Raw genomic sequence first — 15,117 nt, forward strand, 5'->3', positions numbered from 1 at the left:
GCAGTACATGGGGAAAAAATCATTCTGCTCAGCTGGCTGCAGTGTAATGCAAGGCTAAGTATATTTACTTAGACGTGTCAGTTGGCATAATGCTAGCCAAAGGCAGAATCTGCCCATAGGAGGGGGGGAAAAAAAAAAGAATGGACTGAGTATGAACAATAACGCTGTCTTTCACCTCACTAGACTCTTACTTTAAGGTGCTGAAACACAGCTAGCGATGCCTGCAAGCCCTGTGCCTTCACACTCATTAAGAGACAATTAAACAGCAACATAAATAAACTTTTAAAATAAGGGTGAAGCCACATTTTGCCTTGCATACTTTTATATCATGGATTTGCAGAATACATGAAGACGTAATCTTATTCCTGCAGTATATACTGGGATTTTTGAGCCCAATCCTCAGAACAATATGAAGGCCCTGATCCTGCAACTGGACTGGGGCAGAGGCTCAAAGCTTCGGATCCCAATGGGAGGTCTGCCCAGTTAAAGAGCTCAGGACTCGGCCTTTTCCAGAGAGGGTTGATTTTGCAATCCTTACTTACGCTGGTGAACTTTTACTTATGTGAGTAGATTCAATGGGACTACTGAGGTGAGTAATGCCCCCCCAGTGTATGTAAGGGTTATACAATCTGGCTCATAAGTGGACAGAACCGCTGGGGTGTGTGTGTATATATATATAGTTTTATTGGAAGGGATATTTCTTATCACTCAAATAAATGGAAATTTAATCCTGAGACTGCATGCAATTCTAAACACAACTTTCTCAAAGTCAAAACTAATGAATTATGTTGTATTCCAGCTATTATAAAAATAACAAGAAATACAGTGTGTCTCAGTAATTCCCATGGTAGGCAGTAGTTCAGTAGCAACACTTTACTGTAAGAGGAATTAATTTAATGTTAGTGTGTGTGCATTAACAATGTGAGGAGCAGGAAAGATTTCCTCAGCTCATCCAAATAATGCATTAGAATTTCAAACTTGACAGCTGGAGCAATGGGTTGGTAAAGTTACTGGTAAGAAGGAAGATCTTACTGTACGTTGAAGATTAAAGTTAGTAGCACATTGCCTGAAGACAAGAGAAGTCACTATCCACAGCCCTCTGAAATGTTCTGACTTTGAAAGTGGAGGTATTATCCCTTCAAGCTTGGGGGAAAAGATTGGTGGGCCCTAAATACGTTTAAGGGCTATATTTTCAAACTGGCTACCTCTGCTGTGCCACCAAAATATGCGCATTCCCGAGCAAATAGGTAAGAATTTGTGCAAACATGCATTTGTACACGCAAAATAGGTAAATGTAAATGAAAACTAGTCCTTGTGTTTAAGGATACAGATGCATGTTTGCCTACGAATGAACAATTTTAAAGGCAGATTGTAGGCCTGTAGTTGTTGAAGATTGTCCCCAAAATGTTACGGGTCCCTTAAGCCTCACATACATAGCCCGTTGTGAGTTAATGATTTGTTCTAAAGACATTTAGGCTACACCTCCACCAAAGCAGGGAATATCAATTTTAAAAACTTTGTACTCTTTTGTTAATGTCTTGAACTCTGCCATTTCACTGAAGAAACCAACAGAGGCCGAGCAGAATGTTAAGGTAGGGAAATGCAGAGATGGTAATCTGAAGAGCGGTCTGAAGTAGAAAGATGCTGTAAATGGCCAGACTGAGTGGAAACAACGAAATGTGGGCTCAGATTTTGCCATCCTTGAGAACACTTGTCTACTCATGAGGAATAGTGGTTGTCCCTTCCAGTAGTTCCACTTCAGTGGGACTACCCAAGGAGTGAGGAATAATCCTGCATCTTGGTAGGGAATTAGATTAGATGACCCTTTGCTGTCTCTTCTAACCCTGTAGTTCTATAATTCTAAGGTACCATTCAATGTTAGGAAGAGTGGCAGTATCTGACCCCCGTTGAGGAAGGAGCACATTTTGAGGGTACAAGTGCTTCCCAGTACTATGCAATGGATTTTTTGCATGTAGATATCTGTGCCAGTGAGACATAAAATCTCCCAGCAAGTTAACTACATCAAGTGAAATGTCAACAATAACAAAAAATGCCTCTTACAGTACTGAGATAACATATAGTGTTGGATCAATGGCTGATACTGACTAGCAAGGCAAAATGGCTAATGAAAATTCTTGTTAGCTGTTAGCAAGAGTGGAGCAGGTGTCAAATTCAATCACAGGATCAGATAAGAATGTAAAAAAAGCAATTTTGAAGAGAAGCTGGTCTACAGCCAAGTTTGCATGTACATTTTTCTATGCAATCAGGTAAAACTCAAATTTAAGACTGTAAATTTACATATGCAGGAAGTCTGGTTTAGGAAAAAGATTAGATATACTTACCCTGGATGGACTAGGATGTCCTCCATTCCCCCAGGACCCTGAGCTAGTTCTGTCTTCTATATCTAGGGACAAAAAAGTTCTTTAGGCTTTATTGCAATAATTCTTTCCTTTTGTGTAAGCACTTTTAAATTAATGTTTCAAATTAATCTCCTGTTGCCTTTAATTAAGAATCAGGCATAGGGCTACTACGATGATAGTGGCTTCTGACCCAACCACTTAAATTAACTCATTTAAATTCACAGCAGAAATGGACTGGACCCTCAGGAACCAGAGGTTTGAACATAAAAATTACTTCAGTGGCTCAGTGTTTCATGAGACTTAAAAACCTGACTCTGATGTACCAGTTAAAGTTGTACCAAAATCCTTGCCACAAAATACATCTACTCAAACATCAAAAATAAGATGTGATAAAACAGACAAAATCCAGAAGCTAATGTCTAATCCTCACTCAGACCCAATTCAGGAAAGAAGGTACTTAAGTCCCAGTGAAGTCAAGAGGAGTTACGCACATGCTTAATGCTGAACAGAGATGGATGTAATTACATACTTCAGCATTTTCCTGAATTTCCTTAATGCGTGATGCAATGCCTATTTAAATCAATGGGAATCTTTCCATTAGCTTTGAATGCTTTCAGCGGTGTGCTCAACCACTTAAACATTTCTGCCCCCTCCCTTTAAGGCAGTAGCAACATACAATAGGAAAGATATGGTAAAACTGCAAAGAGGTAATACAGTCTAGTGTTTAGAGCATGGGCCGGGAAATCAGGACTCTACATTTTCTCCTGAACTCTGCTGCTGAACAGATGTATGACTGGGACCTGGTCTACACTTCAAACAAAGATTGACATAGCAATGGAGCTCAGGAATGTGAAAAATCCCCACGCCTGAGTGCCACAGCTATGCCAAACTAGCCACCTGTGTGGACACAGCTAGGGTAGGCTGCATCTACACTATGCGGTTATTTACAGTGCCATAGCTTACCACAATAGCCCCTGTAGAGTAGACATGGTCAAAGAGTGAATCACTTTCTCTGGCCCATTTAGCCATTTGTAAACTGGATAGCACAACACCTACCTCAAAAAGGGGCTGTAAGGCTTAATAAATTATTCTTTATAAAGTGATTCAAGATCCTTGGACAAAAGGTGCTATATAATTGCTAAGTGTTACAGAATGCAACTCTAAATTTCCCGTGACAAAACTGGAGGAGTATTACAAAAATGTTATTTCAAGTGTGGAATGCAGTTGCATAACATTTTTCTGTTACTGTTTCTCTTGATGCCAGTATAATTTCTTTTATTCTTTCTGTTTTGGTCTGTCCTAGGGTAAGAAGAGTTGTTGTTTTTTAATGAGGAGTTTTTATTACTGTTAAAATTGTCACCTCTGTCATAATGAGTTTTTATATTGTTTTAGATGGGATGTTCACAAAGGGAAGCAGACAAGCTGCTTCAAAAGGCACCCCAACTGCAAACAGATGTCCCTCATGGATAGTCAGACAGCAAATTGTGTGCCTCAGGGCAGGTCATGTTAGTAGGTTGTGTCAAGGCCCAGGAGAAGAGGCTACAGTCCTTAAACTCTACTATTTAAGGCTGAATGCATTATATTCTTTGTGGCGTACTCAAGAATGCTTGAGTAAGCTTGTATGACCGCTGTCATAGAATCATAGAATATCAAGGTTGGAAGGGACCTCAGGAGGTCATCCAGTCCAACCCTCTGCTCAAAGCAGGACCAATCCCCAACTAAATCATCCCAGCCAGGGCTTTGTCAACCCTGACCTTAAAAACCTCAAAGGAAGGAGATTCCACCACCTCCCTAGGTAACCCATTCCAGTGCTTCACCACCCTCCTAGTGAAAAAGTTTTTCCTAACATCCAACCTAAACCTCTCCCACTGCAACTTGAGACCATTACTCCTTGTTCTGTCATCTAGTACCACTGAGAAAAGTCTAGCTCCATCCTCTTTGGAACCCCCTTTCAGGTAACTGAAAGCAGCTATCAAATCCCCCCTCATCCTTCTCTTCTGCAGACTAAACAATCTCAGTTCCCTCAGCCTCTCCTCATAAGTCATGTGCTCCAGCCCCCTAATCATTTTTGTTGCCCTCTGCTGGACTCTTTCCAATTTTTCCACATCCTTCTTATAGTGTGGGGCCCAAAACTGGACACAGAAATCCAGATGAGGCCTCACCAGTGTCGAATAGAGGGGAACGATCACGTCCCTCAATCTGCTCGCAATGCCCCTACTTATACAGCCCAAAATGCCATTAGACTTCTTGGCAACAAGGACACAGTGTTGACTCATATCCAGCTTCTTGTTCACTGTAACCCCTAGGTCCTTTTCTGCAGAACTGCTGCCTACCCACTCGGTCCCTAGTCTGTAGCAGTGCATGGGATTCTTCTGTCCTAAGTGCAGGACTCTGCACTTGTCCTTGTTGAACCTCATCAGATTTCTTTTGGCCCAATCCTCTAATTTGTCTAGGGCCCTCTGTATCCTATCCCTACCCTCCAGTGTATCTACCTCTCCTCCCAGTTTAGTGTCATCTGCAAACTTGCTGAGGGTGCAGTCCACGCCATCCTCCAGATCATTAATGAAGATATTGAACAAAACCAGCCCCAGGACCGACCCTTGGGGCACTCCTCTTGATACCAGCTGCCAACTAGACATGGAGCCATTGATCACTACCCGTTGAGCCTGACAATCTAGCCAGCTTTCTATCCACCTTATAGTCCATTCATCCAGCCCATACTTCTTTAACTTGTTGGCAAGAATACTGTGGGAGACCGTATCAAAAGCTTTGCTAAAGTCAAGGAATAACATGTCCACTGCTTTCCCCTCATCCACAGAGCCAGTTATCTCATCATAGAAGGCAATTAGGTTAGTCAGGCATGACTTGCCCTTGGTGAATCCATGCTGACTGTTCCTGATCACTTTCCTCTCCTCTAAGTGCTTCAGAATTGATTCCTTGAGGACCTGCTTCATGATTTTTCCAGGGACTGAGGTGAGGCTGACTGGCCTGTAGCTCCCAGGATCCTCCTTCTTCCCTTTTTTAAAGATGGGCACTACATTAGCCTTTTTCCAGTCATCCGGGACCTCCCCCAATCACCATGAGTTTTCAAAGATAATGGCCCATGGTTCTGCAATCACATCCACCAACCCCTTTAGCAGCCTCGGATGCAGTGCATCCGGTCCCATGGACTTGTGCTCGTCCAGCTTTTCTAAATAGTCCCAAACCACTTCTTTCTCCACAGAGGACTGGCTATCTCCTTCACATGCTGTGTTGCCCAGTGCGGCATTCTGGGAGCTGACCTTGTTCATGAAGACAGAGGCAAAAAAAGCATTGAGTACATTAGTTTTTTCCACATCCTCTGTCCCTAGGTTGCCTCCCTCATTCAGTAAGCAGCCCACACTTTCCTTGGCTTTCTTCTTGTTGCTAACATACTTGAAGAAACCCTTCTTGTTACTCTTAACATCTCTTGCTAGCTGAAACTCCAAGTGTGATTTGGCCTTCCTGATTTCACTGCTGCATTCCTGAGCAATATCTTTACACTGTCCTCATGGAATCCTCAGTACACTGGGTTGGGAATCTCATCAGGCTATTCCAGTTACCAAAAAACATTTAATGACTAAATAAGGTGCCAATCCAGCAAAGCGTTTAAGGACAGATTTAAATTTAAGCATGTGAGCAGTTCCATTTAAGTCATTGTAATTTAGGGCATTCATTCAAGTCAGTGGGAATACTCATATACTTAAAATTAAGCACATGCCTCAGAACTTTGATCAAGTGGGGCCAGAATAGTAAATTTCATTCAGTCTCTTTTCATGACGTGTTATATTTCACTAAATCTGATTTTGCTATTAATATTATATTTCAAGGCCCCTGTTCTGACACTCCAGGGTCACATATTCAATTTTCTGTGAGTCAAAAGGACCGGGGCTCAAAGGGAACTGGCTCTCACAGAATTTGAGCTGTGGCACTTTTTTCAAAAGAGAAAGAGTTGATGTATGTCCCAGCACTGCTAGAGCCTGATTCAGGAACAGAGAATGTTACAACATGGTTGAATTAGTGCTGAAGAAACAAGCTTGACTTCAAAAATTACCTGACTCTGTGGTGCTTGATTTTAAGGATTTTTTTAAAAAGCACCTTTATGTTTCAAGGCAAAAAATATATAATGTAATTGTGGATATTTTCATTATCCATATACATGTCTGCTATTTTTTGTACTCCCTGCTAAGAGGTTGGTCTCAATTATATCTAATGGCAATTAATTCCACAGGCTGCACTGAGAGAAAAGTATTTCTTTTTACCAATTTTATATTTGTTACCTTTTGATTTCTTTCAATGCCACTGGTACTTATATGACAACATAAGTGAATAGTAGTGCTCAATTTACCCTCTCTTTACCATTCACATTTTGTATACCTCTATCCCATCTCTCTTTTTCCCCCCTAACCAAAACAAACCTGTAATTTTAAATCTCTTTTCACATAGAAATCTTTCTATGCCTGTAATCATTCCTATCACCCATCTCTGAATTCCTCAATATTCCCCCTGTATCTTTTTGAGTTAGTGTGACTATCAATGAACACAGTATTCCGGATGAGGACATAAGTTTGGCACATAATGCACTATAAAATTTCATTATTATTCTCCATCCTATTTCTTATGGATTTAATAATATCATTGTTTGTTATTTGTTAAGCACAAACAGTAGCTTTTAATCTAAGAACACAAAAAGACATATTTGGTCTAGATTGCTAGAGGAATTTTAATCATAGTATTGCATTTAAATATATGTGGGTGAGTATATATAATATATTCTGATATAGATAACTGGGTATCTAACAGTACATTTGCACTTCTAACTTAGGTAGGTTAAGTGTTTGAGGAACAAAGCTGTACATTAGGAAATCTAAAATATGGGTAGTATGACTATTAATGTTTTGTAAACAAAATATTTTTATCTTAAAGATTTTTTAGTTCAATTTTATTTTTTCCCATATCATAATTCCTATTATCTCAATAAAAGTGTCAAGTGTTAATAACAAAAGACATTCTCAGGTAAATATTTAATTAAGCTCGAGACAAAGAAAGAAAATGTGTATCATTCACCTGACAGATCAGATCATCCATGCCATTCGGTTAATTAAGCAGGATTTTTTTTAAATAATTTGTGTTATGTAACTGATAATTAATGCTTTCAGATCCTGATTTAAAGCTCACTGAAGTTGTGGAAATGCTCCCACAACGAGCTCTGGATCAGGCATTGGACCACCACGCAATCACTCTACTATAGCTTCCAAAATCCGTATGAAACCCATTAGGCAAACTGGCAATAGTGCATATTATGCACATCTCTGTCCGTGTGAATATCTCTAACTTTCTTATACCGTCTTCTTTATATTTATAATGTTTCTTTCTTCTCTTTCCAAAATACCAAATATGACTACATGAGAATATAAACTAATCACTTAACAGGTGTGCCAAATATCAGCCTGCAGTAAATGTTTATCGCTGAGTTATAAACCTCCAAAAATGGAGCTTATAATGTAAATGCTGTCACAGTGTTAATGATATTGTTACAAACATCACCAACAAACCAAGAAAAATACTACAAAACTGGTCTTTTAGCTCCTAAAACTAACTTTGAAAAATAAGGAAGACTTGCATATTTGAAAAGGCTAAAATAATTGTGGGTGAAACTGAAAGTGAAACAAAAGTTGCCACTTTGGGTAGTGTTGTTTGCATCCATTACATAACAGTAATAATAACAGTGCTTTTACATTTAAGCAGCACATTTCAACCCCCACACCTTAGGAACAATGAAGGCTGATTTTACAAACTTAACTTGACTAACTTTACTCACATGACTAATCCCATTAACATTATAGCCTGCAGTATCATCCGTACAAGGCTGACACTCAAACCTACACAGCCATTTGCTGATATCAGACAGCATAGTCTCTTTTCTCCCTCAGTGTCTGACAAAAGTCTGGGAGCAAATTAATTTAGTCTCCCCTCTGTTATGGTGGAAATTTCTCCTGATAAGGAGAAAACATCCAAAGGACTGGGCCAGGGCTGTGAGCGTGCCTCCTACTGAATAAAAATATCCACCTTTGGTCAATTCAGTTTACCGTCCTCGGCTGTATTGTACCCATAACTACTCCTGAATTCCCAAGTGACAACAGTGGCATGTAATGCTTTTTTTAATTTTCCATCTACAGTTTAGCTCAGAGACTGTGACCATTCCTTCCTGCTGTAGTACTCACCACAGTAATCCAGACCTGTGTAACCTCAAGGATATATGTTCTACTTGAGGCTGCACTTGAAAAGCACCTGGAAGCTTGAGTCACTGCAGAATAGAGGCTAGTCTAATGAGTGGACTGACTTCTCACGAGCACATAACACCGGTGGCTCCATTCTTTGATGTGGCTCGTGGTCTGCCAGAACAAGAGTCTGACATGCTTCAAGGGGCAGTGCAAACTGCATCATCTTGGTTAAGCTTTTAAAAGGGTGCCAACAACCTGAAAATTACATGTGTGTCTGAAAGCTTTGTATCCACCTGATCCAGCAATCTGATCCGTGGAGGCAAACTCTTGCACATGCATGGAGTTCACTGAAATCCACTGTGCTCTGCACGGATGCAAGGGCTCACTTGTGTGGATCCAAATGCAGGAGCAGGAACATAGTTGCAAGTAACATCTAAGATTCATATAGTTGACAGTAAATAGCAATATTTCCCTGTTTTTCAATTTCTATTACATTGTGTCTTTGACAGCACTTTGTGTTGTCAGTTTTACTGGTCCCCCTGTCTGGTCAGTTTGCTTCTTGATAAAATAATTTTTATGACCATCAGCCAGGAAGCAGAAAAATCCTTATAAAGTTTACATATAAGGATTTTTTTAAAATAAGGACATTATTTAAAGCATGCTCTTTCAGAAACTTTCTTTCTTTCTTTGAAATTAGTTAATTTTTAAAAAATCCATATTGTCAGCCCCTTTGATCTGATTTTTAAATAAGGACATTATTTAAAGCATGCTCTATCAGAAACTTTCTTTCTTTCTTTCTTTGAAATTAGTTAATTTTTAAAAAATCCATATTGTCAGCCCCTTTTATCTGATCTAGGGAAACGCAACCTACTTGGAGCTACTGTAAGGTGGGTGCAAAACTGGTTGGAAAACCATTCCCAGAGAGTAGTTACCAGTGTTTCACAGTCATGCTGGAAGGGAATAATAAGTGGGGTCCCGCAGGGATCAGTTCTAGGTCCAGTTCTGTTCAATATCTTCATCAATGATTTAGATAATGGCATAGAGAGTACACTTATAAAGTTTGTGGACAATACCAAGATGGGATGGGTTGCAAGTGCTTTGGAGGATGGGATTAAAATTCAAAATGACCTGGACAAATTGGAGAAATGGTCTGAAGTAAATTGGATGAAATTCAGTAAGGACAAATGCAAAGTACTCCATTTAGGAAAGAACAATCAGTTGCACACATACAAAAATGGGAAATGACTGCCTAGGAAGGAGTACTGCGGAAAGCGATCTAGGGGTCATAGTGGACCATAAGCTAAATATGAATCAACAGTGTAGCACTGTGGCAAAAAAAGCAAACCTCATTCTGCGATGTATTAGTAGGAGTGTTTTAAGCAAAACTGGAGAAGTAATTCTTCCACTCTACTCCACACTGATTAGGCCTCATCTGGAGTATTGTGTCTAGTTCTGGAAGCCACATTTCAGGAAAGATGTGGACAAACTGGAGAGAGTCCAGAGAAGAGCAACAAAAAATTATTAAAGATCTAGAAAACATGACTTATGAGGGAAGATTGAAAAAAATCTGTTTAATCTGGAAAAGAGAAGGCTGAGGGGGGACATGATAACAGTTTTCAAGTACATAAAAGGTTGTTACAAGAAGGAGGAAGAAAAATTGTTCTTCTTAACCTCTGAGGATAGGACAAGAAGCAATGGGCTTAAATTAAAGCAAGGGAGGTTTAGGTTGGACATTAGCAAAAGCTTCCTAACTGTCATGGTGGTTAAGCACTGGAATAAATTACCTAGGGAGATTGTGGAATCTCCATCATTGGAGGTTTTTAAGAGCAGGTTAGACAAACACCTTCAGGAATGGTTTAGATAATACTTAGTCCTGCCATGAGTGCAGGGGACTGGACTAGATGACCTCTCGAGGTCCCTTCCAGTCTTATGATTCTATGATCTATGGATAATGGTGGGGATAGTATTTGCATAGTTTGAGAGTTTTTAGAGCTATATTTTGTGTAATTTTTTTTATTAATGCTAAGAACATATGTGCTGAGTGAGGGACACTTTTTATGAATCGGTTAAAAAACAAGTATTTCAGAGCTGAATCTTGATCAGCTAACCCCATGTCCTCCATTCATTGACTAGAGAGAGAGGAACTTTGGGACTAGGCTCCCCAACCTGCAATCTGTGAGATGGACTCTTGTGCAATGTTCGGCTGACCACTGAAGTCAATGATCCAGTTGCACAATCAGAGCCTAGTTCGTGTTTTTTCCCATCTGCAGCCATTTATTATACTTAATTTAATTATTATGTTATTATTGTTCATATAAACATAATAATAATAGGTTGCATTTAAAGGGCTCACTTCTGCAAACTGTTGAGTACTCTGGTCCAATCCAACAAAGTATGGAAACCTGCTTAATTAAAGTTAAGCATGCAAGGTTAGACAAACACCTGTCAGGGATGGTCTAGATAATATTTAGTCCTACCTCCAGTGCAGGGGACTAGATTAGATGACCTCTCGAGGACCCTTCCAGTTCTGTGATTCTATGATTCTTGGAAGCAGTCCCACTGAAATTAATGGAACTACTTACATGCTTAAAGGTAAGCCCATATTTTGTGGCTTCCTGAATTGAGATTTCAAAATCCTCTGCTGGGCAGCACCCTGCTACTGTGTCACCACCTCCTCTTTGCACTGCGTGTGCCATCTCCCAGGACACTATGGACTGCTAAAAATCCCAGGGAACAGCAGATACACAGAGACTAGGGTGCTCCCAGGTTCTGAACATCCCACAACAATTCAGGATAGCTGGGACTAATAAGGAGAAGAAGGGCTGACTCGGGGAGGGTAGAAAGAAGGTCAATAAGTGGGTGAGGTTTGGTAGCTTATACCAAGTCAGAAGGAAGTTCCTAAGACACTGTTCTGTTTACCCACATACGCTATTCAGTACCAGATTAGAGAAACTGCACTGATAGAACAGTTACAGGGCATGCCCCTCCTCCATCCCATTTCTCTCTGTAACCCCCACACAAGGCAGATTATAAAAGCTGAAATTTCTACTTGTCCTAGACTTCACTGAAAGCTCCTTGCCATCAACCTTGTTTTAACTTAAGCCTTTAAAATACTCAAATTTTTCCACCTATGTTAAAGTTTTGGCCTGTGATCTGAAAGTGACAAGCAATTGCTCTTGGACATTATCTTCAGGGGTTGTGTCTTAGCTTTCAACCAATCTTCTTCGTATTTAGACTTAAATGTGCAAGCCACACTATATTACTCTGCAAAACATCAATGAGAAGTCTTAATTAAGTAACACTGACAGATAAATCCATTTCTTTCACAGTAATCAAATCAAAGCAGGTTGACATAACACAGGAACTTAATACAGTTATTCCCTTGTAATTGGAAAAAGGCCCTTTACTTCTCATTAAAGCAATCTTCTGGGTATTGGCATAATAAGAAGGCTCAGGGCTTTAATACTGCCCTATAAAAGCCTCAAGATACAGACCCCTTAAACAAACATGCCTGATTATCTAATTCCTTGATCACAGCGGAACATGCAGTTCCTATTGTTTAAAACTACTAATTCTTTATCTCAGTTACAGTTTTTAAAAAAACAGGAGTACTTATATGAAGTACACATGCTGGAGATCTCTAAAAAAAACAAACCCTAGGTAGGGGAGGAAAGGATGGATTCTTTTAATAACTCCAGTTCTTCATCTGAAAAATGCACTCTGACCAGGGTGAAAAGGTTTTTATATACATTTATCAACATTATTCATAACAACAACTTTGATTATATCTATACATTTGTTTTAAAATAAATAGTAACTTTGCAAAATATTTTTTTACCCCTACAGAGTGGAATAAAACCTTTGCAGATTCTGGGAGAAGGCTTCCCAGTCTTGATATGCTGTCAGCATGATGCCCTATTTCCAACCCTCACCTTTGACAATGTGGAGGGGCTACAAACCCCTTACCTATGTGCAACAGTTCTCTCTGCATACAAGGTAGAATCTTGAATGTCACAGGCACAGGTACAGAGCTTGTTTGATGGGTTATTCTCAGCATGAATCCTTGAACAGTTCCATTTGCCTTTGGCCATGATGGGGTTGTATGTGGCATACAACATCAAAGTCTGTGTCTTGCATATTTGTCCATTGTTCTTTTTATTTTGTTTGCAGGGTTTTTTGAGTGAGATGTGGTACACTATCATCAGTCAAAGGCAAACCATTCCTTCATAAAATGGTACTCAAAACAATTATGCATTTTTCAATTTCTAGAAATGAAAAAAATTCTCAGCAATTACTATTCAGTAAGTCTACATTAATTCACCAGTAAGTTAGTACTACAGGTATTCCAAAAAATAATTCTGTGAACTCCTAGGCCCTGATCCTGCAAAGATTTAAGCATGTATTTACACATCATGAGTAATCTCATTAAAGTCAATGGAACTATTCATAGGGCGAAATCCTGGACCAACTGACTTCAGTGGGACCAGGATTTCACCCAGAGCATGTAAAGTTGAATATGTCTTTCCAGAATCAGGGTCTGAGGCCTGGACTACCCAGAAAATTTAACTGACCTAGCTATGGCTCTCACGCTTGCTAGGTCGACGGAAGATTTCTGCTGCCTCTCGGCGAGGTGGATTATTAACTGCACTATGGAAAAACCCCTTCTGTTGATGTACGAAGTGTCTACACTACAGTGCTACAGCCACACAACTGCAGCGCCATAGCTGTGCCCCTGTAGCAACTGTAGTGTAGACATGGCCTGAAAGGGCAACTTAACCATGAACAATAAACAACATGGATTTAATAAGAAACAAATCATCTTGGACAAACGTGGTCAATTTTAGTAAACAAAGGGACTGCAGTGGATGCAACACAGACTTCGTACAATGTCTCAGTAAATCCCACTTGAAAATATCCCCAATTTGAGAAATGCTGGTCTCCCCCATGAAATCTGTATAGTATAGCGCAGTGTTTCCCAAACTTGGGATGCCACTTGTTCAGGGAAAGCCCCTGGCAGGCCAGGCCAGTTTGTTTATCTGTGGCGTCCGCAGGTTCGGCCGATCGTGGCTCCCACTGGCTGCGATTCGCCACTGCAGGCCAATGGGGGCTGCGGGAAGCGATGCGGGCTGAGGGAGCCGCGATCGGCCGAACCTGCGGACGCGGCAGGTAAACAAACCGGCCCGGCCCAGCAGGGGCTTTACCTGAACAAGCGGCGTCCCAAGTTTGGGAAACACTGGTCTAGGGTAAAAGCACCCAAAAGACCAGATTTCACGAGGGAGAGACCAGATTTCACAGTCCATGACACGTTTTTCATGGCCGCAAATTTGGTAGAGCCCTAGTTATGAGCACACATGGATTCAAAACCACAGTACTATAAACAAAGAGTAAAAGGAAAAGGCAATGTACCAAATCTGGGGAAGCTGCCTCAGTGCTGTAATACAGAGATCACTATTAGGCACAGTTTCATTTAATGTCTTCATTAATGATTTGGAAAAAATAAATGCAAACTATATGATTACATTCATAGATGATACTAAGCTGGAAGGTGTTGTAAACTGTAGTGAGGACAATGAAGTAATGCTAAGGAACACAGTGTCCAATCCTCTTTGGTGGAACTTCCATTGTCTGAACTCTCTGGGAGTTCCCCACACAGAGAGATTGGAGTTAGAAATATGGTTAGAAAATAACAAAAGGACATTTTTCCTGGAAAAATGCAAACTACTAACTGGAGAAATAGTCCAAAATACAGATTTTCAATGAAAGGAAGATGCTTGGAAAGCGTTAACATCAAAAAAGACTGGGTTGATATGGGACAATAACTTAGATGAGTTTGCAGCATGATAGCGTTTGAAAAAAAATATCACTAACAAGTTTGGGATCCAGAGTCATTACATCATGAACCAGGAGGCGATACTCCCTTTATATATAACACCTTGGTGATACTGCACCAGGGCTGTTGCATACAACTCTGGGCACTTTGCTCCCAGAAAAAGGTCAACAAATTGGAGGAAATTCCAAGAGTAACAACAATACATGAGAGCTGGAAAGCAAAATTGTGGATTAACTGCTTCAAGAAAGAGATAGCATGTGAATGGTGTTATGAAAAACAAGAGATGAAATGACATGGTGATATGTACCTGACAACATAGCTTAGAACATAATAGTGACCAAAAAATGACATGAGTAAATAGAGAAAAAAGGGCACAACAGATTATCTTGTCAGGTTTGGGAATGATGAATGATGACTGACATATTGCTCCTCCATACATATACATGCTGCCTAACCATGTGCCACATGCAGAGCACACATTCAGTGAAAGTGACAAGATTATGAGATTAAGATTTGCACCAAGAAAGGCTTTCTGAAAGCAACCATTGTTTTCAAAAGCACGGGCTAGAGTGTCACATTTTGAATGATGCTGTGGGAAAATAGCCATTAAGCTAACAAACTGTATTAGACTGATCTTATTTGATTGGTACGGGTGTTATTTATTAGAGTGCATGGATCACCGCCC

At 40.1% G+C, this 15,117-nt stretch overlaps 1 protein-coding gene across 21 annotated transcripts in view; it reads right to left on the reverse strand.

The window, feature by feature from the left end:
• TCF4 (transcription factor 4) overlaps positions 1-15,117 on the reverse strand; it is a 315,197-nt gene that overhangs the window by 209,109 nt on the left and 90,971 nt on the right. For 18 of the 21 annotated variants that reach the window (XM_043546602.1, XM_043546604.1, XM_037902556.2 and 15 more), the window contains one exon: positions 2,343-2,404. The exons of the other annotated variants lie outside the window; for them this stretch is intronic. In XM_043546602.1, the coding sequence (XP_043402537.1) occupies positions 2,343-2,404 (62 nt within the window). The remainder of the gene's footprint in view (positions 1-2,342; positions 2,405-15,117) is intronic. 21 annotated transcript variants of the gene reach the window in all.

Source organism: Chelonia mydas, chromosome 5, assembly GCF_015237465.2.
Source record: "Chelonia mydas isolate rCheMyd1 chromosome 5, rCheMyd1.pri.v2, whole genome shotgun sequence".
NCBI lineage: Eukaryota > Metazoa > Chordata > Testudines > Cheloniidae > Chelonia > Chelonia mydas.